Raw genomic sequence first — 22,740 nt, 5'->3', positions numbered from 1 at the left:
TTGAGATGATTTCGGGGCTTTTTAGTGTCCCCGCGGCCCGGTCCTCGACCAGGCCTCCACCCCCAGGAAGCAGCCCGTGACAGCTGACTTAACTCCCAGGTACCTATTTACTGCTAGGTAACATGGGCATTCAGGGTGAAAGAAACTTTGCCCATTTTGTTTCTGCCTCGTGCGGGAATCGAACCCGCGCCACAGAATTGCGAGTCCTGCGCGCTATCCACCAGGCTACGAGGCCCCAGTAGTGGAGAGTAGTGGAGAGTAGTAGTGGAGGCCCAGTAGTGGACAGTTTCTGCTGAAGGGTTTGAATCCTAATTATTGGGTGGATTATTTCAGGGTTTCATTTTCTGTATTGATTACCTTATAGTTTTTTGTCTTGTTTTGCTTTACCTTCCTGGTGGCCTTTTCTCATCTGAGTGATCTAGAATTCTCAGCTCCCTGTGCCTCGGTAAAAGGGGCCAGGTTTTGGTCTCTGGTCCCTGTAGGCTCACAATAACTCACAAGACCCTGGTATGATAAATTTGGGCGAAGCTCTCCAGATGGCTAGCAACAAGGAGCCACCGGAAAGAGACATTTCATTACGGTCAATGCTGTTTATCTGTGGGGAGCCCCTTTGGCTCCCTGGAGCTATCAGGACTAATATGCAGTACATTAGACCTGGGCAATGGAGTTCAGCCTACTGGGGACCACGAGCCAGAACCTGGCCCCCTCAGAGAGGCGCAGGGAGCAATGGCCCTGGAAAACTTCCCCTGTGGTTGGGAGTTTTCCTTATCTGTCATCAACTGGGGTTAGGCACCCAGAAAGGTAGGCATAACAAAACAGATCCCCCGACATGGTAAGAAAATTGCAACCGAAAACTTGGCAGAGGCATAACTCCCTCAATTCCCAAGGAAACGAGCAAACGTCACACCACACCACTCCACTCGTCCACACAGCCCTCCCCTCCCTGGGAGAGGGGAGCCCCGGACCCCCCCATGCCGGACATCTAGCACTCCAGTCCATTGGCTAATGCGATCTGGGGCAGTTGCCAACTCTGTCCTCGGTTTCCTGGCAGTGTTTTGCCTTAGTAGTGTCCTCTGCTGTTCGTGGTGTGGTGGCTAAGTGTACTTAAGTGTACCAGGGTTGCATGCACTTACGATGGCCTTCCCTAAGTGCCCTGTGAGTACTATCCTTTTGTTATGGTGATCTTCCCTGGTGCCTTCGGGACGCTATTTCTGTAGGGGTTTTTGCTGCTTGGCATTTACCCCACCCTTGGGGCCAGCTAGGGTTTCCTGGCCCTTGTTTGGCCTTGGGTAGGGAGTTGTATTGTTGCTGGTTTGGGCATCAAGGTGTTACGCAGCCGACTTACATATGCAGTGGCCGGTTCCTGTTTCCTCTGTGGACATTGTACTTTGCAGTTTTTTCTTTTCCTTTTTGTTTTGTTTGCCTAGTGGGGGTCTGTCTGGTGTGGCTATTGGACCACTTATATTTTGGTGACCCTCCGCTAGGCCCTATGATTGTACACATTGCAGGGGTTCCAGTATTTTGATCTCCTCCTTGTTAACTTTGGGTGTAATATGTCGGCAACACCTTACCCAAGCTTCCCATAGCAGTCAGCCTACGGGCCCTGGAAAACCCTGTTGGGGCTCGGTGGATATATGGCTGGGTCTTCCGAGTTCCAGCTCGCCTCGTACGAGTTTGAAAGTTGCTGTGTGCCCTTGTCTCAGGGTGACAGTCACTGCTTTTACCTCCGTCATGCTGCCCGTTGGGTCAAGGACACCTTTGACCTGGAGTCTGGCGAGTTGTGTTCTCTGCATGTTCTCCAGTTTACCCATTCTGATAACATTGATATTCGGGTACAGATGGCATCCTCGTTGCATGCTATTTTTAGGTTGCTGCAACGCGCTAGGTTGGTTGCCCACCCGGATGCCCCAAGGCTGCCTCGTTTTGGTTATAGGGACTCGAACTTGGGGGCATTAGTCGCTTCAACTTTGGTTCGGTCCACACTCCCTGGTTCTTTTCCTGTTGTTCCACCCCCTACCCCCCTACCCCACCCCACCCCAAACTTCTTTCGGTTTTGGAGTCGGAGCAAGGTTTAGTTGGCGATGAGACTCAGGGCAGCTTCGGGGGCTGCCCCATTTGGACCGAGGACAGAGGCATTCAAGCCGGTTTCTCTTGCCAAGGCTTTATGGTCCCACCAGTAGGCCCCCTTTTTTTCTGCTTTTCCCCTCCTTTTCCCCAGGAGGAGGAAAAAATAACAGAAATGCTTAGACAGACACGACTATCACTAGAAAGGAAAATAAACCTAAACAGGGAGCTCGAAGAAATAGAACAAACGTTGAAGCGATCATACGAGGCTGAGGAAATGGAATTGGAACAGAAAGCTATACAAGAGATAAAGAAAAATCCAAAATATTTTTTCACATATGCAAAATCAAAATAAAAAACCTCGACCAGTATTGGACCGTTAATTACAACTGAAGGTACGTACACAGAGGACAACAAAGAAATTAGTGAAATTCTAAGAAGGCAGTATGAGGCTATGTTTAGCACACCAATAAACAACATGAAAGTTAATGACCCAGACAGCTTCTTTATGAATGACATTCAAGCTGCAGATAATATAAAGAATATTAACACTAACTCGGAAGACTTTGAAAGACAAATTGACAATATGCCTATGCACTCATGCTCCTGGGCCTGACTCATGGAATTCAATATTCATAAAGAAATGTAAAGTACCAGTAGCGTGAGCACTCGGCGTAATATGGAGAAAGAGCCTAGATACAGGGGAGATACCTAGCAGCACTTAAATCTGCAGATATAGCTCCTTTGCACAAGGAGGGGGGAGTAAAGCCTTGGCAAAAAAATTATAGGCCATTTGCACTAACATCACACATAATAAAAGTTTTTGAAAGAGTGATTAGGAATCAAATTTCTAGTTTTATGGAAAATAATGAGTTACATAACCCAGGACAACATGGATTTAGAGCAGGAAGATCCTGTCTGTCACAGTTACTCAATCACTATGACAAAATCACAGAAGCTCTAGAAGAAAAGCAAAATGCAGATGTAATATACACAGACTTTGCAACGGCGTTCGACAAATGTGACCATGGGGTGATAGCTCACAAAATGAGGTCAATGGGAATAACTGGTAAAGTAGGACACTGGATACTCAATTTCCTGTCGAACAGAACACAAAGAGTAACAGTCAATCAAATAAAATCAAGTCCAAGTGCAGTTAAAAGCTCTGTACCTTAAGGTACGGTCCTTGCACCACTGCTGTTCCTTATTTTCATACCAGATATAGATAAAAATACAAGTCACAGCTTCGTGTCATCCTTTGCAGATGACACAAAAATCAGCATGAAAATTACCTCTGCTGAAGACATGGAAAAATTGCAAGAAGATATCAACAAAGTTTTTGATTGGGCAGCAGAAAATATCATGATGTTTAACAGCAATAAATTCCAGGTACTCAGGTACGGCAAAAATGAGGACCTGAAACATAATACAGGATACAAAACACAATCGAATCTGCCCATAATAGGTAAACAGCATGTCAAGGATTTGGGAATAATGATGTCCGACAATCTAACGTTCAGGGAGCACAACCAAGCAAATATTGCGTGAGCCAGAAAAGTGATAGGATGGATTACGAGAACTTTCAAATCCAGGGATCCCATCATGATGGTTGTACTCAAGTCACTGGTGTTGTCCCGTCGCGAGTACTGCTCAGTACTCACTTCCCTTTTCAGAGCAGGAGAGAGTGCTGAAATTGAGGAAATACAGAGAACATATACGGCACGCATAGATGTGATAAAGCCCCTAAATTATTGGGATTGTCTCAAAGCTCTCCAAATGTACTCACTAGAAAGGAGACGAGAGAGATACCAAATAATATACACATGTGCAGGCGATGAGTCACAATAACGTGGCTGAAGTATGTTGACCAGACCACACACTAGAAATTGAAGGGACGACGACGTTTCGGTCCGTCCTGGACCATTCTCAAGTCGATTGTGATGAGGAGGTAGGGACAGGCAATAAATAGGCAAGAGAGAGCTGAGGAGGAAAGTCAGGTGTAGGGGATAGTAGTAATGAGAACTGCAGCAGGCCTATTGGCCCATACGAGGCAGCTCCTATTATAACCACCGAAGGAGATAGTAATAGGAAAAAAGAAGAGGATAGCAAGGGAGCGTAGGAGAAGACAATGAACAGAAAAAGGGAGAAGAGAGAAAGAAAAGGAAAGAGAAAGAAAGAAATGGAAGGGGGAAAGCTTATGTTAAGTCACGTTTGTTAGAAAGATTAGAGCATTTGAGTATACAGTATACTGTGAAAGGGAAGAGTCCACAGCAACAAAGCCAGGACTCAAGTTCATGTTGGGTACATTGTTTATAAGAGCCGATTCTACAAGACGGCGTCTGTGTAGAGTAGAGGCAGGAAAGATTATTTTGGAGGAAGACCAATCAATGGGATGATTAGAATCCCTCACATGGCAGAAGAGAGCATTGTTAGTGTCTGCAGACTTAACACTTCTCTTGTGTTCTTTAAGTCTGTCATTCAGTGTACGGCCAGTTTCGCCAAAGTATTGGAGAGGACAAGATGAACAGGAAATAGAGTAGACACCAGCAGCATTAGAAGCAGGAGGAGCAGTGTGAACTAGATTGCTACGAAGTGTGTTAGTTTGTCGAAAGGCGAGTTTAATGTCAAGAGGACGAAAGGTATTGGTAAAAGTTTTGAGTTCAGATATGAAGGGAAGGCATAGTACAGTGCTACTAGTGTTGGAAGCAGGTTTAGGATGAAAGAAATTTCGTTTAGCTTGAGAGTGGGCACAGTTGATGAAATGCAAAGGATAACCAAGGCGAGAGAATGATTTGTAGATAAAGGCAATTTCAGAATCAAGAAACTGAGGGTCGCTGAAGCGTAGAGCGCGGAGGAAGAGAGAGACGAGGACACTTTTCTTAACAGGAGGAGGATGGTAGGAAAAGAAGTGAATGTACATGTACGATATACACATGGAAAATACTGGAAGGTCAGGTTCCTAATCTACACAGTAAAATAACAACGTACTGGAGTGAACGATATGGAAGAAAATGCAGAATAGAACCAGGGAAGAGCAGAGGTGCCATAGGCACAATCAGAGAACACTGTATAAACATCAGAGGTCTGCGGCTGTTCAACGTCCTCCCAGCGAGCATCAGAAATATTGCCCGAACAACCGTGGACATCTTCAAGAGAAAACTAGACTGTTTTCTAAAAGACGTTCTGAACCAACCGGGCTGTGGTGAGTATGTGGGCCTGCGGGCCGCTCCAAGCAACAGCCTGGTGGACCAAACTCTCACAAGTCAAGCCTGGCCTTGGGCCAGGCTTGGGGAGTAGAACAACTCCCAGCACCCCATTAACCAGGTATCAACCAGGTAACCCTAGACTCTACCTTTTCTTCAAATGTAGAGGGTATGAAGGACTGCTTTGCCCTGGGTTCGATATGGAGGATCTTGGGGGCTGGGGGGAAGTTGACCTGCGGGGGGGCTTGGGCCCCCTTTGACCCCGCCTGGGTGTTAGTGCCCTCTTCGTGGGGCTTGTTGTTGTTGCAGGAAAAGGGGATTTTCTTAACCCCCCCCCCCCCCTCCTTCCCTTTATTAGTATGATTTGGGGTCGGCTCATCCACAGGTTCTGTTTCAGGTTGCCTTGGGTTCCTTAACTCCTTCCTTCCGAAGATTCCTTCAGTACATTAGTACATTAGTACTCGAGGAAGTACTTCCTTGTGTCTGAACCCCTAGATTCCTTGCCCCTCCTTTCGGATGACCACTTTGTCTCAGGTCTTGCTTCTGTTAAAGCTAGGTGCTTGGATGGTGTCCCTGGACCACAGGGATGCATATTGTCGTGTTCCCATTCATCCGGGGTTCAGGGACTTGTTAGGTTTCATGGTGGGGCTTACCGCTTTTGTTGCCTTCCTTTTTTCTTGAAACTGACACCTCGTATATTCACGAGTCTTACCCGGTTCTTAGTGACCCGTCTGCGTCTGCTAGAAGTTCGGGTTCTGGCCTACCTCGACGACTGGCTGGTGTGTGCTCCCAGTTGGTCTGCTTGTTTGCTCACCAGTGGTGTGGTTCTTTCCCAGCTGCCGGGTTCGGGTTCCTAGTGAACTGGCGTAAGTCCCATCTGGTTCTCTTCCAGATTCGGACTTGGTTGGATCTTGTTTGGGTCTCTCGGACCATTTCCATGTCTGTCCCTCCGGAAGCGTTGCTGTGACTGCGGTCCCGCCTTCAGATGTTTCTGGGGGGTCCCGGGTCACTTGGCAATTGCTCGAGCAGTAGTGTGGAAGTCTGAATTTCGCCATGATGATTTACCGGCATGGCTGGTAAATTTTGCCATGTTGGTTTACCGGGTCACTTCAGCATCTGTTCTGGTTCTTTCGGGGCGCCACTTCCACCTCTAACAATCGGTGGATTCGACCTCCAGGGGCCTTGCGTCGGCTGCTGCGTCACCGGCTTCCTCTTCGAGGTTCAGTGCCTTGCGCCTCAGTGCCGATGTGTTCACGGATGCGTCGTCTCTCGGCTGGGGCTTTGTGATAAGTGCTCACCAGGCAGGCCTGGGTTGATTGGGTCCATCTTTCCGTCGAGCTCAAAGCATGGTGTAGGAGTTTGCAGTGGTTTGGCTGTCTCTTTGGAGGGTTTGAGTTGCTCGAATTCTGACCATCCGGCTCCATTCAGACTGTTCTCTGGTGGTTCATTGCCTGAGCCGCAGGGGTTCCCTTCGGTCCTTGCCTCTTTGTGGCTAGTTGCTTCGAGTGGCTCGTCTGCTGGTTTCTCAGGGTTTGGATCTACGTGCAGTTCATATCCCGGGAGTGTCCAACATTCTGGCGGAAGGCCTGTCTCACACTGAATGGACAGTTGATGCCAACTCCTTCAGTTGGCTCTGCTGGAGGTACAGACTCCCAGAAATGGACCTCTTCGCGTTGGCATGGTCGAGGCGTCTCCCGATGTATGTGGCGCCTTACCCTAATGGTGGAGCCTTCGCGGTGGACGACTTTCGGCAGGACTGGTCGAGGTGCGGTTACCTGTACCTCTTCCCAATGGTTCAGCTGTTGTTTTGCGATCTGGCTCGGTTGGAGTCTTACCACAGGAGAGTCATCCTAGTGGCCCCGTGGTGGCTTGCCCAGCCTTGGTTTCAAGCGCTGCATGCTCGGTGTCCGAACTCGGGGCATTTCTGCTCTGTTGGACCTGGTAATCGTTTTGTTTGGTTGTAGCCTTCTCCTTTTCAGGGTAAGAATGAGGCAGCTTCTTTCTGGAGGGGTCTTTGGGTCATTGAAACTTGGTTGGTCAGGCTGGAGGGTGCATCATGTGTTGTGTCCAGTTGTAGCTCTTCGCTGTTACCTGCCTTCCTCGGCTTCTGTGGCCGGGGATGCGCTTTGGGTTAATCTGGTTTCCCCTCATTCGCTGTTCCAGGGCTTAGGTCTCCCAGGTCGTCTGCAGGGTTATTAAGTCTAGCCAGCCTGTAGTTTATTCTCATGCGCATGACTTTTGGAAGTTTGCCGCTTTGGCTGCTGTCTTCGGCAACATGTCTTGTGCTGATATTCGGGCGTGGGAATTTTGGAGGTTGAGCAGGGTCCTGCCTGCCCGTTATTTGGTCAACATTCCTAGTCCTGGGCATTCGTGGGTTTCATGTTGCAGCCAGTTGTGTTGCCTTCGTGTTGAGGAGCGTGTGGCGGCCGGTCTGCTGCCCTCCAGTCAGCAGTTTTCCCATTGATTTGATGCTTAACCTCCGAACTGGAGTGCTGGGTGGTTGGCATGGGGTGTCCGGGACTTTCCCCTCACCTTCCCCGGGAGATGAGGGCTGCGCGAAGAAGCAGTGCCGTGGCGTGGTGTGACGTTTGCTTGTTTCCTTGAGATTTGCGGAGGTTCTGCCTCTGTTCGGTTTTTGGTTCCAATTTTCTTCCCATGTGGGGTATGTTTTATTATACCTACCTCTCTGGGTGCCTAACCCCGGTTGATGGCAGATAAGGAAAACCCCAACCACAGAGGGGGTTTTCCAGGAGCCATTGCTCCCGGGGCCTCTTTGAGGGGGGCCAGGTTCTGGCACATGGTCCCTGGCTAAATTCCATTGACTAATGTCCTAGGTCTAATGTATCACACATTAGCTCCGATAGCTCCAGGGAGCCTCCGGGGCTCACCCTGAAAATGGCATTTCATTACATTCAACGCTGGTTTATTATATACATTTTTTGCTTGTGTTAATTACGTGTTGGTGTAATTTTCATAAATATATTTAATTAAAATTAAATTTTACTTAAAATATTTCTCAATTTACACAGCATGCCTTAGACGCTTTGTTAGCTGGAGAGTTTAAAGAATCGCTGGAAGATGTATTTTACTCAGACGATGAAGACGAGTTCCTTAAACGTGCAAAAATATCACAGGGTTCAAAGGACGTTAAAATGAAGTAAGTGGTATTATGCCTTTTTCTTTGTTTTCTAATATTTATTCACCTGCAGAGAAGACTCTCTTTTTTTTTCTTTTCTGCCTGTTGTATGTTTTGGTTATTAAACTTCGGTAATGGTTTTTAAGTCACTTCAGAGGCAAAACATATTCAGCATTCATCATTGTTATTATTTTAAGTTGAAATGAATTTGAAGATGGGGAAAAGATGAATGAGTGAATTTGGGGGAATGAGAGGGGGAGAAGGGAATGAGGCAATATTGGCAGAAAATAGTACGAAGGGGGAGCAGTGTGCTAAAATGGGATGGTAATACTGTAACTACTTTCCATGATGCTATAAAGTTTGGAAGGCTCTGTGATGATTTCCATTTTGTAATCCAGAGAAAAAATAGAATGCGTGGAAATGGTAAATTCCCTATACATAAGTTTACGCAAATTGTAAAACATAAAATTTACAACAATTATACAGTACTCTCCATAGATATGGAGAGTACTGCATAATATCCACGCATAATGGACCTGCCAGAAAAGTCTGTCAGACTACCCCAAATAGAGTAACCTCATTCATCTTTGCTAACATATAAGGACTAAATACAAGGCCAACAAACAAAGTACCATTCATAAATGGCCTCCTCACCAAGTCAAATGCAGTATTTGGAGCTTTCACAGAAACCCATGCAAGGTAATTCTTGGACAGTGAGATTTGGATACCAGAATATAATTCATACAGATGTGATAGGGTAAATAGATCACATGGCGGAGTAAGTCTGTATATAAGAGAAGACCTTGTATGCTCGGAGCTCCTTAACTTTACAAATGAGGTGGTAGAAGTACTGGCAGTAAAAATACAGAAAATAAACAGTTATTATTCTAATATACAAACTGCCAGATGCAACAACTGAGGAATTCACAGAACAAATAAACAAAATAGAGAATACCCTTAATAATTTGGCAAACCTAATACCCGATATTATCGTCCTAGGTGACTTCAACCTGCCTAGTCTAAGTTGGAGAATAGTAAACAATATTATATCAGGAAATCTGTCTGGACATAACTAACCACAGATTAGAGAACTACAGTACTTAGATTCTGTGACAAATTTTCAGTCAACCAGCAGATAACAAAGCCAACTAGGAACGAAAAAATATTCTAGATCTGGTCTTCACAAACAATGAAGACATTATCTGGGACATTAAGATCTCAGATACCACATACTCAGATCACAAGCTCATTGAAGTGCAAATTAACATCATTAGACCTCAAACAACGATCAAGGAAGAGGGGTTATTCGGTAAATTCAATTTTAAGAATAAAAGGATAGACTGGGAAAAATTAAATGGGGAACTTACAAACCTTTAATGGGAAACTGTTTCAATAAAAATCCCACTCAAGGAAAAACAACTGACTTCCAAAGTATATAAAGTCTGTCTGAAACATGTTCCTTTCACTAAAGACAGAAAGAGAATGCAGACCACATTACAGAAAAAGTAAAAAAATAATGGAAATGCTTAAGCAGACATGACTCTACCATGTCTGGTCAGGAGTCAGATCACCAGTTTCATGGAGACCAATGATCTCCACAACTCAGGCCAAAATAGATTTAGAGCGGGAAGATCATGCCTCTCACAGCCACTTGACCACTATGACAAAATCACTGAGGCATTAGAAGAAAAACAGAATGCAGATGTGGTACAGTCAGCCACGTGCTATCCGAACCCCTTGGGACTGATGACTGAATGGATAAAATGTTATGTTCAAATAAGTGGTTATTCATCCTGAAAAGCTTGGGAGGGGGCAGGATTGACAATTTTTTTGCAGAAATTCAACAGTTTTGTTTGTACTCATCAATATATATGTTCTGATCTGCTTGTTAACAATGCTCCATCAACTATAATCTTCAAGTTATTTAGATAGAAAAGGTGGTGGATGATAATGTTGGGTTGACTGAAGTGGAGATTAATGGTGATGAGGTAACTTCAGCAGACTGACTTTTATCATGTACGCTAATGTACCTAATGCCATGGCAGAGTTGAAAGTTTTTGAGCCATCCATTAGTGTATGAACACTACTCAAGGGGGTGGTGTGTATAGTCACTAGGCAAACTTTATTGCACATTTGTATTCAGACTGCCTGCCCCACTAGTTATCCGAACAAACCCCAGTTGGATAACAGTCGTTCCTTTGGCACATGGCTAACTGTATACATGGACTTCACAAAGGCATTTGATAAATGTGATCATTGAGCGATATCACACAAAATGAAGTCAGTGGGAATAACGGGTGAAGTAGGACTGTGGATTTTCAATTTTCTGTCGAACAGAATGCAAGAAGTAAGTCAACCAAATAAAATAGTCCAAGTGCAGTTAAAAGCTCTGTACCTCAGGGTACAATCCTTACACCACTGCTTTTCCTTATTCTCATATCAGATAACACACAAATGCAAGTCACAGCATCATATCATCCTATGCAGATGACAAAAATCAGCATGAAAATTACCTCTGCTGAAGACATTGAAAAACTACAAGCAGATATTAATAAAGTTTTGACTGGGCAGCAGAAAATAACATTGTTTAACAATGATAAATTCTGGGTACTCAGGTATGGTAAAAATGAGGACCCTAAACAAATCCTGGGTACAAAACACAATCAAATATGCCTATAGTAGGAAAGCAGCATGTAAAGGATTTGGGAACAATGATGTTTGGCGACCTAACATTTAGGAAGCCGGTCGGCCGAGCGGACAGCACGCTGGATTGTGATCCTGTGGTCCCGGGTTCGATCCCGGGCACCGGCGAGAAACAATGAGCAGAGTTTCTTTCACCCTATGCCCCTGTTACCTAGCAGTAAATAGGTACCTGGGTGTTAGTCAGCTGTCACGGGCTGCTTCCTGGGGGTGGAGGCCTGATCGAGGACCGGGCCGCAGGGACACTAAAGCCCCGAAATCATCTCGAGATAACTCAAGATTAGGAAGCATAACCAAGCAAACATTGCGTCAGCCAGAAAAATGAAAGGATGGATTAAGAGAACCTCTAAATTCAGGGATCCTTTCATAATGGTTGTACTATTCAAATCGCTTGTGATGTCCTGTCTTGAGTATTGCTTGATACTCATTTTCCCCTTCAGACAGGGAGAGATTGCCGAACTAAAGGGAATACAGAAAACATACATGGCATACATAGACACGATAAAGCACCTAAATTATTGGGATCGTCTCAAAACTCTCCAAATGTACTTCTTAGAAAGGAGACGAGAGAGATATCAAAGAGAGAGAGATATACACGTGGATAATACTGGATGGCCAGGTTCCAAATATACACAATAAAATAAGAACATACAGGAGTGAACAATATGGAAGAAAATGCAGAATAGAACCAGTGAAGAGCAAAGGTGCCATAGGCACAATCAGAGAACACTGTATAAACATCAGAGGTCCACGGTTGTTCAACGTCCTCCCAGCGAGCATCAGAAATATTGCCGGAACAACTGTGGACATCTTCAAGAGAAAACTAGATAACTTTCTCTAAGGAGTGAGGGACCAACCTGGCTGTGGTGGATATGTGGGCCTGCGGGCCACTGCAAGCAACAGCCTGGTGGACAAAACTGACAAGTCAAGCCTGGCCCTCAGGCTGGGCTTGGGGAGTAGAACAACTTCCAGAACCCCATCAACCAGGTATCACTTAATCGTGTGACATATATAGAAACAGGATAGGAAATGGCAGACTTTTGTCAGGCCCACCAGAGCTCCAGCACCTATAAAATTGGCACTGCACCCCTGGTTATATGGTACTCATATCTCAAGAAGCACATCAATATACTGTACAGCAAAAGGTGCAAAGACATGAAACTAAACGGCTTTCTGAACTGAAAAACAAGAGCTACAACAAGATTAGTGGTTTTAAATATACCAAAGCTAGAATATAGAAGATAGAGGTAATATGATTACTATAAAAAGAATAATAACATTAATAAAAAAATTGACAACAAATTTTAAACACACAACTAAAACAAGACGACATAGCATCAAACTAAGGAAACAAAGCTGCCGAAGAAAATTTGAAAATTCAACAATTTGAAAATTCAATTCATTTTTGCAAACAGTGGTAGATGGATGGAACATGCTAGGTGGTGGAGGCTAAAACCGTTAGTAGTTTCAAAGCAATTTATGATAGAATACTGGGAAGACAATAAGATACCTTGAGTGTATCTTTCATCTTGTAACTACACTTGGGTATTTACCAGTATAACTACCAAAATTTGACAAATTGCCAGAACTACAACACAACCTGGATCATGATGGAGAAGGAAGAGATCTCAAAACCTACCTGAAGCAACATGCAATGTGGAAAATCTTTTACATTTGCAAATAAAGCCTAAATTCAAAATTGAGAAATAAAGTTAAGTTCATAAATAGCCTTTCTAATAGTTTAATTCAATATTTGCAGCATTCACAGGAATCTATAGAAGAGAGTACACGTAGAGTGAAATCTGGATCCTAAATTATAATTTATGAAGATGTGATAGAGTAAATAGGTCAGATAGATGAGTAAGTCTGTATATTAAATTGGAACTTATATGCACAGAACTTGTAAACTGTACAAATGAAGTGGTAGATGTACTAGGAATTAAAATAAAAAAAAAAAAAAATTATTATTCATGTACAAAACATAAGATGCAACAGTTGAGAAATTCAGTGAGCAGGTACACAAAATTGAGACTAGCCTTGATAACCTAGCAAGCTCAGTACCAGATATTATCTTCCTACAAGACTTGAATCTACCCAGTTGAAGATCAAGAATAGCAAACAATAACATTATAACAGGAAATCACCCTGGAAATAACAAGTACAGGGCACTGGGATTGTGACAAATTTTCACTCGCTCAGCAGATAACAGGGCCAACTAGGAATGAGATTAATCTCGATACGATCTTCACAAAAAAATGAAGAAATAATCAGGGACGTTACAATCTCAGATACTACATACTTAGATCACAATCTCATTGAAGTTCAAACTTAACGTCAATACTTGTAACAGGTCCAAAAGGGTCAACAATTGAGAGAGATTATTCAATCAATTCAATTTTAACAGGATTGATTGGAAAAACTAAATAAATATAGAACTTGCAAATAGCCAATGGGAAAGTCTTAAGTAACAAAACTCCCATGCAAGGAATATAACAACTGTTTATTGTAACAGTCTCAGTGAAGCATGTTCCATTGCAAAGGGCTGGAAAGGGGACAACCTTAGAAAGAGAAAGCAGATGAATCCACAGAAGAAAAAATAGTGGAAATGCTTAAACAGACACAACTATCATGACTAAGAAAAAGAAATCTAAAAAGGGGAGATCAAAGAAATAGAGCAGACACTGAAATGATCATACAAATCTCAAGAAATGAGTTGGGAACAGAAAACTATTCAAGAAATAGAAAAAAGATCCAAAATATTTTTTCACATATGCAGAATAAAAATAAAAAACTACCACCAGTATTGGACCTATACTTACACATGAAGGTTTGTACACAGAGGATGACAAATCCTAAGTCCTAAGAGACAGAGATCCTATATGAACAGTATGAGGCTATGTTGATCACCCCGATAAACAACATGAAAGTTAAAGATTTGGAGAGCTTGTTTATGAAAGATATCCAAACCTCTCATAATGTAACTGATACTAACATGAGCACAACAGTCTTTGAAATAGAAATTGACAATATACCCTATGCACTCAGCCCAAAGTCTTAACTCCTCAAATTCAACATTTATAAAGAAGTGTACTAGTCGTATGAGCACTCATTGTAATATGAACAAAGCTAACTTATAATACATTACAAATTTGATTTCTAAAAGAACATGGTCATTCCTGCCTATTGAAGGAAGGTACTGAATGTCAACTATCTCGGCGTTCCTAGTATATACCAAATCCACCAATGATGGAGGATCAGCTTCTCTCATTCATGTGGGCTGTTTTACAGGTTGATACATGAAAGACCCCAGGATGAGGTTTATAAATCAGTCGATCCAAAAGTCCTCTGTTTTTGCTCCATAGTCTTACCAGTCTATCAATTTGAAATTGAAGTCACGAAGTTTCAGCAATCGTGATTTATCTTCATCTGCTTTTACAATAATTTCTGTCAGGATCATTATAAGGCCCTATCTTATCATCCAGCTCCTCTTTAGTCTTTGTGTTGCTTGCTGATGAACTGCATGCTGTGACGCTCATCAGTTTATCATTCTGAATGCAGATCTCCATTGTCATTATGCCGACTTCTTGAGGGTTGTCAAGTATTAATTCTCTTGCCTATATTCATTTCTTCACCAGGATAGCAACACCTTTACTAATTTTACTGTCGCATCTCCAAGTAGCTTACCACAGCCCCTCGGAAATACCACCACATTTATAATTTGATCTCCCAGTTTCGTCTCTGCTACTGCGACAATATCTTGCATCTTAAGCTGTATTATAGCATTTAACAACAATATTTTTTACCTTTCCCATCTATGTTGGTATATACACAGCTTTCAGGAACATGTTTCCCCCTCCTTTGTGTGTGTGTAGTTGCCCAAGTGTAATTGCAGGATGAGAGATACACTCATGGTGTCCCGTCTTCCAAGCACTCTTTGTCATATGAAATTGAAATGTCTTTGTCATATGTCTTTTAAATTACTGACGGTTTTGGCCTCCATCAAAACCTTTGAGTGTGTTTGTGTAAGCGTAATTACCTAAGTGTAGTTACAGGATGAGAGCTAGACTCATGATATCCTTTCTTTCCAGTACTATTTGTCATGTGGCACTCTGAAACTACTGGCCTTGACTATCTTCTCACTTGTTCCAATCGTCTACCACTCTGTTTGCAAAAATGAACTTATTTGGGGGGGGGGAGGGCAGCTTTGTTTCCTTAGTTTGAACCTGTGTCCTATTGTTCTTGAAATAGCAGTTTTCAAGAATTCTTCTTTCATAATTAAGTTGATTCCTATTACTATTTTGTACATACTACAATGATCATGTTACCTCTTATTCTTCTGTCTTATAGCTTTGGTGTATTTAATGCTTCTAACCTCTCCTAGTATCCTGCTTTTCAGTTCTGGGAGCCATGTGTGTGTGTGTGTGTGCGTGCGTGTGCGTGTGTGTGTTTATTTGTGTCCTCCAACCCTTTTTTTTGTTAAACATGCATATATTAAACATTAAATACTTAGGGTAAACTGCTATGGTAATAAAAAAATTAAATTTATTTTAACTGTTCTGCCTAGTTCTGATATGTAAATGTTTACACTACAATGTAAGTAAAGAAGTTTTAGTATTACTTTGAGTTCAGATTTTAATATAGAATCTCCCTTACATGAAGGACGTTCACTGCGTACGATGATACGCATTTAGCACGGAACCGTCATGCCAGGTATGATGTTAACCCTCATTTCATTGTCTAGTAGTTCTCCTATACAGTAATTTGGTTTATAAGTTTGTAGCTTCATATACAGTACCTATATGTTACTGTTTTAGTTGCATTTTGTGTACTTAGTTCTTTTGTATTAGTGTTCCCATAACTCTTTAAAATTTGGTCATCATCAAATTCAGCACATTTGTACACATTTCCTGTGCAGGAATTTGAATATCATCAATGTTATAGTAGTACATTGTTGACATATGTAGTTACAGGCTCATTGCATCAGTATAGCTGTTGATTTACATCAATATTTACTCAGATTTGACTGTATTGTCACTTTGGTTACTGCTTCTCATTTAACCCTTCAGCTGTGGGATTATATTAACAGATCTCTGTTTTACCAAATACTTTAAATAGAGTAATAAGGGAACATTTATTAAATATTTTCTTTTGAAATTTTAGATATACTGTACGCATGAAAAACATAAGTCATCCCTATCATATCGAGGATTTGCAGCTTATGTTTCTTGAATATATTCCACACAAAAATCTGGAGTTTATTGCTAAAATTATCCAACTATATCAATATTAGTTTTTACGGGGTAAGCCCCTTCAGCTTCCCTGGGGCTGTCCAGGCCAATATGAATGTATTAGACCCTGGCATCAGTGAAAGCGAATGGAGTTCTTAGGCCTACTGGGGACCACAAGCCAGAACTTGGCCCCCTCAGAAAGGCATGAAGAGCAATGGCCTATAGAAACCCCCATGTGGTTGGAAGCATTCTATGTCTGCCATCGACTGGGTCAGGTGAAGCATTCTATGTCTGCCATCGAATGGGTCAGGTGAAGCATTTTATGTCTGCCATCGGCTGGGTCAGGTGAAGCATTCTATGTCTGCCATCAACTGGGTCAGGTAAGGCATTCTATGTCTGCCATCGACTGGGTCAGGCACCCAGTAAAGTAAGCGCCCCAAACCTCTATTCTGGTTAAGAAATTGCTACTGAAAGCCGAACTATTGGACATAACTCCCCAAATGAAAATGAGCATAATGTCACCATGCCGTTGTCTGCTCAGCTCCTCCCCCCTCCCCCCCCCCATCCCCAGGAGAGGGAAGGGGGAGCCCCAGGTCCCTGTGCCGGCTATCCACACCTCAGTTCTGAGGCTGGCAAGGTCGTGCGACTGGCTCCCAATTTCCAGTCCTGTGCCTTGTGGTATGGTGCTGTCCTTGGTGGTGTGAGAGCCAGGAGGATATTCATAAGTCCTCGGGCTGCATGCGCCTAGAGTCATCTTCCTTCGGTGCCCCTGTAAGTGCTGCCCTTGGGGCTTGGGGCTATCTTCCACAATTCATCTGGTTGATACCTGGTTGATGGGGTTCTGGGAGTTGTTCTACTCCCCAAGCCCGGCCCGAGGCCAGGCTAGACTTGTGAGAGTTTGGTCCACCAGGCTGTTGCTTGGAGCAGCCCGCAGGCCCACATACCCACCACAGCCCGGTTGGTCCGGAACGTCTTCTAGAAAACAGTCTATTTTCTCTTGAAGATGTCCACGGTTGTTCCGGCAATATTTCTGATGCTCGCTGGGAGGACGTTGAACAGCCGCAGACCTCTGATGTTTATACAGTGTTTTCTGATTGTGCCTATGGCACCTCTGCTCTTCACTGGTTCTATTCTGCATTTTCTTCCATATCATTCACTCTAGTACGTTGTTATTTTACTGTGTAGATTAGGGACCTGGCCCTTCCAGTATTTTCCATGTGTATATTATTTGGTATCTCTCTCGTCTCCTATCTAGTGAGTACATTTGGAGAGCTTTGAGACGATCCCAATAATTTAGGTGATTTATAATAATTTGATTTAGTATAATTTAGGAGGGGGTGTTTCCCGGAAGGGTCGTGCTAGGGCTCGGGGTTCCTCCCATCATGGTAGGCCAGTGGTGCCAGCTTCAGTGCTGGCGCCACCCTCGGACCTGACTTCGTCTGGTCGGCGAGGTGATCGCTCTGCTCGTAAGTTGGGCTTTCACAAGGGGGGGGGGGTGTCGGTCCTGTCACGGTTCATCCCATTGATGGCTCAATGGGGGTGAGGGTCGCGCTGTTTGCTCATGCCTGGTCTAATGATTTGTGAGCTTTTCAAGTAATTTCCGACGGCCTGCAGTGGCACTGGGTGGGGCCCCCCTCCTCCTTTGGGGGGTTCGGAGCTGGCGGGGTAGGCCTCTTCTCCTGTGCTTTGTCAGATCGTCTCGGAGTGGGTGGGAGAGTTTGTGCGGTACCCTGAACTCTTCCGTGATGGTCTACCCACCAGGTTGGGGGTTTGACTTTGTCGGCTGTTCTGGTTCCTTCGGGGACAGCTCTTCCACCTCTCTCGCGATAGCCGGATTCGTCCTCCAGGTGCCTTGCATCAGCTGCTGCTGAGGCTTTGTGATCAGTGCTCACCAGGCCAGCCATCGGATGGTGGGGTCCGTCCTTCCGTCGGGCCCACAGCATGGTGCGGGAGTTTGCGGCGGTGTCGGAGTCGCTTTGGAGGGTTTCAGCTCACTCATGGAGCAACGATCTGGCTCCATTCGGACTGCTCCCGGTGCTTCATTGCCTGAACTGTGGAGGTTCCATGCAGTCCTTGGCTCTTGAGGGCTGGTCGCTTTGGGTGACACGTCTGCTGAGTTCTCGGGGTTTAGCTCTCTTGGCCGTTCACAGTTTGGGGGGTGTCCAATATTTTGGTGGATGGCCTGTCTCGGTTCATTTCCCTGCCCACGGAATGGACGGTCAATGCCGACTCATTCAGTTGGCTCTGCCAGATGTACGGGTTCCCGGAAGTGGACTTCTTCGCGTTGGTGTAGTCGAGGCATCTCCTGGATATACGTGGTGCCTTTCCCCGACGGCGAGGCCATCAGGGGTCGATACCTTGCAGCAGGATTGGTCGAGGTGGGGTTACGTGTACTCCCCTCAATGGCTTAGCTGTTGCTCCAGGTCCTGGCTCGCTTGGAGACTTACCAGGGGAGAGTAGTCGTCTTGGCTCCTTGGTGGTTGGCCCAGCCTTGGTTTCAGGCTCTGCTTGCTCGCTGTCCAAACCTTGGGGTCTTCCATGGCTCTGCTTCTTTCAGCAGATCAGACAGGTCCGTTACGAGGTTGGTTTGATCTTCTCCTCGAATCTTTGTGTATGGTCTTTCTGATCTATCACCACTTGTATGGTGAGCAGGAGGCTTAGTTTTTGGTGTCCCAAGTGCGTGCTTTGTCTCGGCAGCAGTATGAAGTTTTCTGGTGGTCCTTCCATTATTTCTTGTCCCTTCACCAGTTTACTTCGGTCTCTGTTCGGGTTGTCTTGTCCTTTCTCTCGTGGTTGTTTCAGGACCGTCATCTTATGCCGAATACTGTCGCCTTGTATTGTGTGGCACTGACAGAGCCTCTGCAGCTTGCGTTCGGCATTGATGTTACTTCGACACTGTTCCAAAAGCTGTTTTAGGCGTTGTTTCACCTCCGGCTTGCTCATGCGCTGCATGAGCCATCCTGGTCCTTGAATCGGGTGCTCTCTCTTCCCCTCAGTTTGTGGTGGCCTCTTTGGTTCAGGATTGTTTCTCCAAGGCTCTTCTTGTTGGCATTGGCCTCTGGGGGTCGGGTCGGGAAGCTTCATGCTCTCCTACGGCGCAGAGGTTTCTGCTCTTTCGGTGCTGGTGGTAGGTTTGTTTGTCTGCAACCGTCTCCCTTCTTTTCTGGCGAAGAATGAGGCTGCTGCTTTGCAGAGGGGTCCTTGGGCTGTTAATGCTTGATTGGTTCAGACAGAGGTGCATCATGTGTAGTCTCCGGTTGCAGCTCTCTGCCGTTACCTGCGCTCCACAGGCCTCCAGTGGCCGGGGACATACTTTGGGTTAACCCGATTTCCCTTCTTCCCTGTTCCAGGGTTCAGGGTCTCTCAATGTCGTCCTACAGGGTTATTCAGTTCCAGCCAGCCTGCGGTCTGTCCTGGTGCCCAGTGACATTCGTAAGTTTACTGCGCTGGCTGCCATCTTTGGTGACATGTCTTGGACTGATATATTTGAAAGCTGGGTTTTGGAAGTCGAACAGAGCCCTGGCCACTCGCTACCTTGTCAGTGTTCCTGGACTAGTAGGGCCTGTATCGTGTTGGATTGGTGTTTGCAGCCAGTTGACTTGATTTCAAGTTGAGGAGCGAGTGCCGACCGCTTCCCAGGTTAAGTCCCTCTTGTTTTTGTCATTGGGTAAGTAGCTCCGGGAAGCCGAAGCGGCTTCGCCCCCAGAAAACCAGCATTGTATGTAATGATACTCCATATTCTGGGTGAGACTCAGAGGTTTCCTGGCAACCCTCCCTTCCTCTAATCGGTGTTTTTTTCATGTGTTTTTGACATCCAGCCTCAGAACTGGGGTGTGGATAGCTGGCTTGGGAGTCTGGAGCTTCCCCTTCCCCCCTCCCGGAGATAGGGAGCTGCGCAGACAGCGGTGCGGTGACGTGGTGACATCATGCTCATTTGCTAGTCTTCATTTGGGGAGTTCTGTCCAATAGTTCGGTTTTCAGTAGCAATATCTTAACCAGAACTGGGGTTTGTTTTGGGGCACTTACCTTTCTGGGTGCCTGACCCAGTCGATAGCAGACACTGAATGCTTCCAATCACATGGGGGTTTCTATTGGCCATTGCTCCTGGTCTCTCTCTGAGGGGGCCAGGTTCTGGCTCGTGGTCCACAGTAGGCCTAGAACTCAATTTGCTTTGACTGATACCAGAGTCTAATACATTCATATCAGCCTGGATAGCTCCGGGGAGCCTCCAGATCTCACCCAGAAAATGGTGTTTCATTATATTCAATGCTGGTCTTTGTTTCTTTTTCTTATTGGGATTTAAATGTGCATTCAGGTATAAATTAAAGAAAAAAAATCATAAACCTGAATTTATTGAATTTTACACTATTAATTTAGTCAAACTTTTCTGTATATTGTACCTTAAATTTTTTTTAATTACTTTTCATATGTATTCAAAGAGTATTCTCACCTTTTGATTGAATAGTGTGTAAATGAATCAGATTTAGCAGACCAAGTATTTGTAATCTGAACTGAATTCCTCTTTATTGTACTAGCGAGGGCATTTACAGAAGCCAGCTGTACCACGAGCCTAATTAATTGTTCATGCTTAGGAGCAGATTGCAACAGAAGGGTTATAAAGTAATTACGGTAAATGTGTAGGTAAAAAGTTATGGGTTAAGTAGTTAGGTATGACTTAGCATATTCTCTTTTCCTTTCTATTATGAACTTAACCTACAGTGTACAGTACACATATATAATGAAACCACTGATTTATAGATTTTTATGTATTGGAGATATTTCTATGAATGTATGATATACAGTATATTGCATGTGTTGTGTATGCATGTGTGTAATTATAAATTTGTGGTTTACAGAATAAACTCAGACTTGTATATTCCATTTTCTTTTGCCCATTTACCATATTTACCTGAATGTTTTCTGTGGTATTAAGTGCAGAATGCACCTAATATTGTGGTTTGTTCTAGCTGTCCACAACAAATTTGAAAGAAGTACAGTACTTTGCTCATATCTCAGCATTGTTTTTCTAGTTATAAGTGTGTGTATTGATGCAACCCCTTATCTAGAGAAACACTTCCCTGTCCAGTTTGATGGACTCAACATTAGTTATCATGCAGACGACGAGTCACAATAACGTGGCTGAAGATATGATGACCAAACCACACACTAGAAGATGAAACGACCACAGGACGTCTTCGTCTCCTCATCTTCTGGTGTGTGATTGGGTCATCGTTAGTTATCATGTCATCTCTATTTCTTGTGTCTTCCAGAGTGACGAGTTCAAATATGTTAACATTTCTGTATAAATCATATCATTTCTGTATAACTGCACTCATGTTTTTATGTTTATTTAGGTAACTGCATCATCGCTGCATATTGTAGCTCCTTAATATGCATTGCTTAAGGAATCAATCAATCATCTAATTTTAGAAAATTTTCTGCTTCAGTTTTTCCCCATTTGTTAGTCCAGCTTATTCAATTAAAATTCAAGTCTGTTCCTGATGCATGTTTCAGTATTTTTTCAGTATTTCTCCATCTATTTAATTGAATGCCAACCTAAAGCTTGCATGCTTTGCATAGGAATATTAGTATAACCTTATTTATGTGACATTCTGCAAACAGTATGATACAGTAACTCCCAGACACTTTTATTTCTTCAGTTTGTTGTTGTATACTTTTCCTTAATGCCATTGTAGTGCACTTGAATACCATAATTAATTATTGTCACTAGCTGATCATCTTGTCAAAGTTGTCTTTAGAAATTAGTTGTTCATTTTCTTTTCATTACCAGCATGTCGTCCTTCACTTAAACCTACTAACTTGCCATCTTTCCCGAGTCTCATTCTGTTTATATTTTGTTTCAGTATAATGGATGTTCTCTTGCTCTTTGTATTCTGAGGGGAGCTCCTTCGGCTCCCTGGAGCTATCGGGCTAATGTGTGATATATTAGACCGAGACATTAGTCTAATGAGTTCGACCTATCAGGGACCATGAGCCAGAACCTCATGGTTGGGGGTTTTCCTTATCACCCATCGATCAGTGCTAGGCACCCAGAAAGGTAGGCATGAGAAAACAAGCCCCACATGGTAAGAAAATTACAACTAAAAACCAAAAAGAGAGATAGAATTCCCTTCAATCCCAAGGAAATAAGGAAACAAGCATACATAACTCTCCGCTGCCAGCTACCCAGCACTCCAGTTCGTTAGCTAATGTGGTCCTGGGGTGGACGTCTTCTCTGGCCTCGATTTCCAAGGCAGTGTTTTGCATTCATGGCGACCTCTGCAAAACAACACAACACAACACTGGTCAGGGCGACCAGCGTTGTTGTGTGTGGTGGCCAAGTGTTCCTCGTCAGTGCTGGGGTTGCATGCGCTTAGGGGCTTCCTTCCCTAGGTGCTCTGTGAGTACT

The 22,740-nt window shown here is 44.0% G+C and overlaps 1 protein-coding gene across 9 annotated transcripts in view; it reads left to right on the top strand.

The window, feature by feature from the left end:
• LOC123768226 (uncharacterized) overlaps positions 1-22,740 on the top strand; it is a 144,255-nt gene that overhangs the window by 51,662 nt on the left and 69,853 nt on the right. For 7 of the 9 annotated variants that reach the window (XM_045758677.2, XM_045758681.2, XM_045758682.2 and 4 more), the window contains exons 10-11: positions 8,297-8,424; positions 15,763-15,813. In XM_045758677.2, coding sequence (XP_045614633.2) covers positions 8,297-8,424; positions 15,763-15,813 — 179 coding nt within the window. The remainder of the gene's footprint in view (positions 1-8,296; positions 8,425-15,762; positions 15,814-22,740) is intronic. The other 2 variants (XM_045758680.2, XM_069307047.1) reach the window with 1 other exon arrangement.

This window comes from Procambarus clarkii, chromosome 59 (genome assembly GCF_040958095.1).
Source record: "Procambarus clarkii isolate CNS0578487 chromosome 59, FALCON_Pclarkii_2.0, whole genome shotgun sequence".
NCBI classification, from domain to species: domain Eukaryota; kingdom Metazoa; phylum Arthropoda; class Malacostraca; order Decapoda; family Cambaridae; genus Procambarus; species Procambarus clarkii.
Note: the sequence above shows the minus strand (reverse complement) of the source record. Positions and strands in the feature narration are given on the sequence as shown.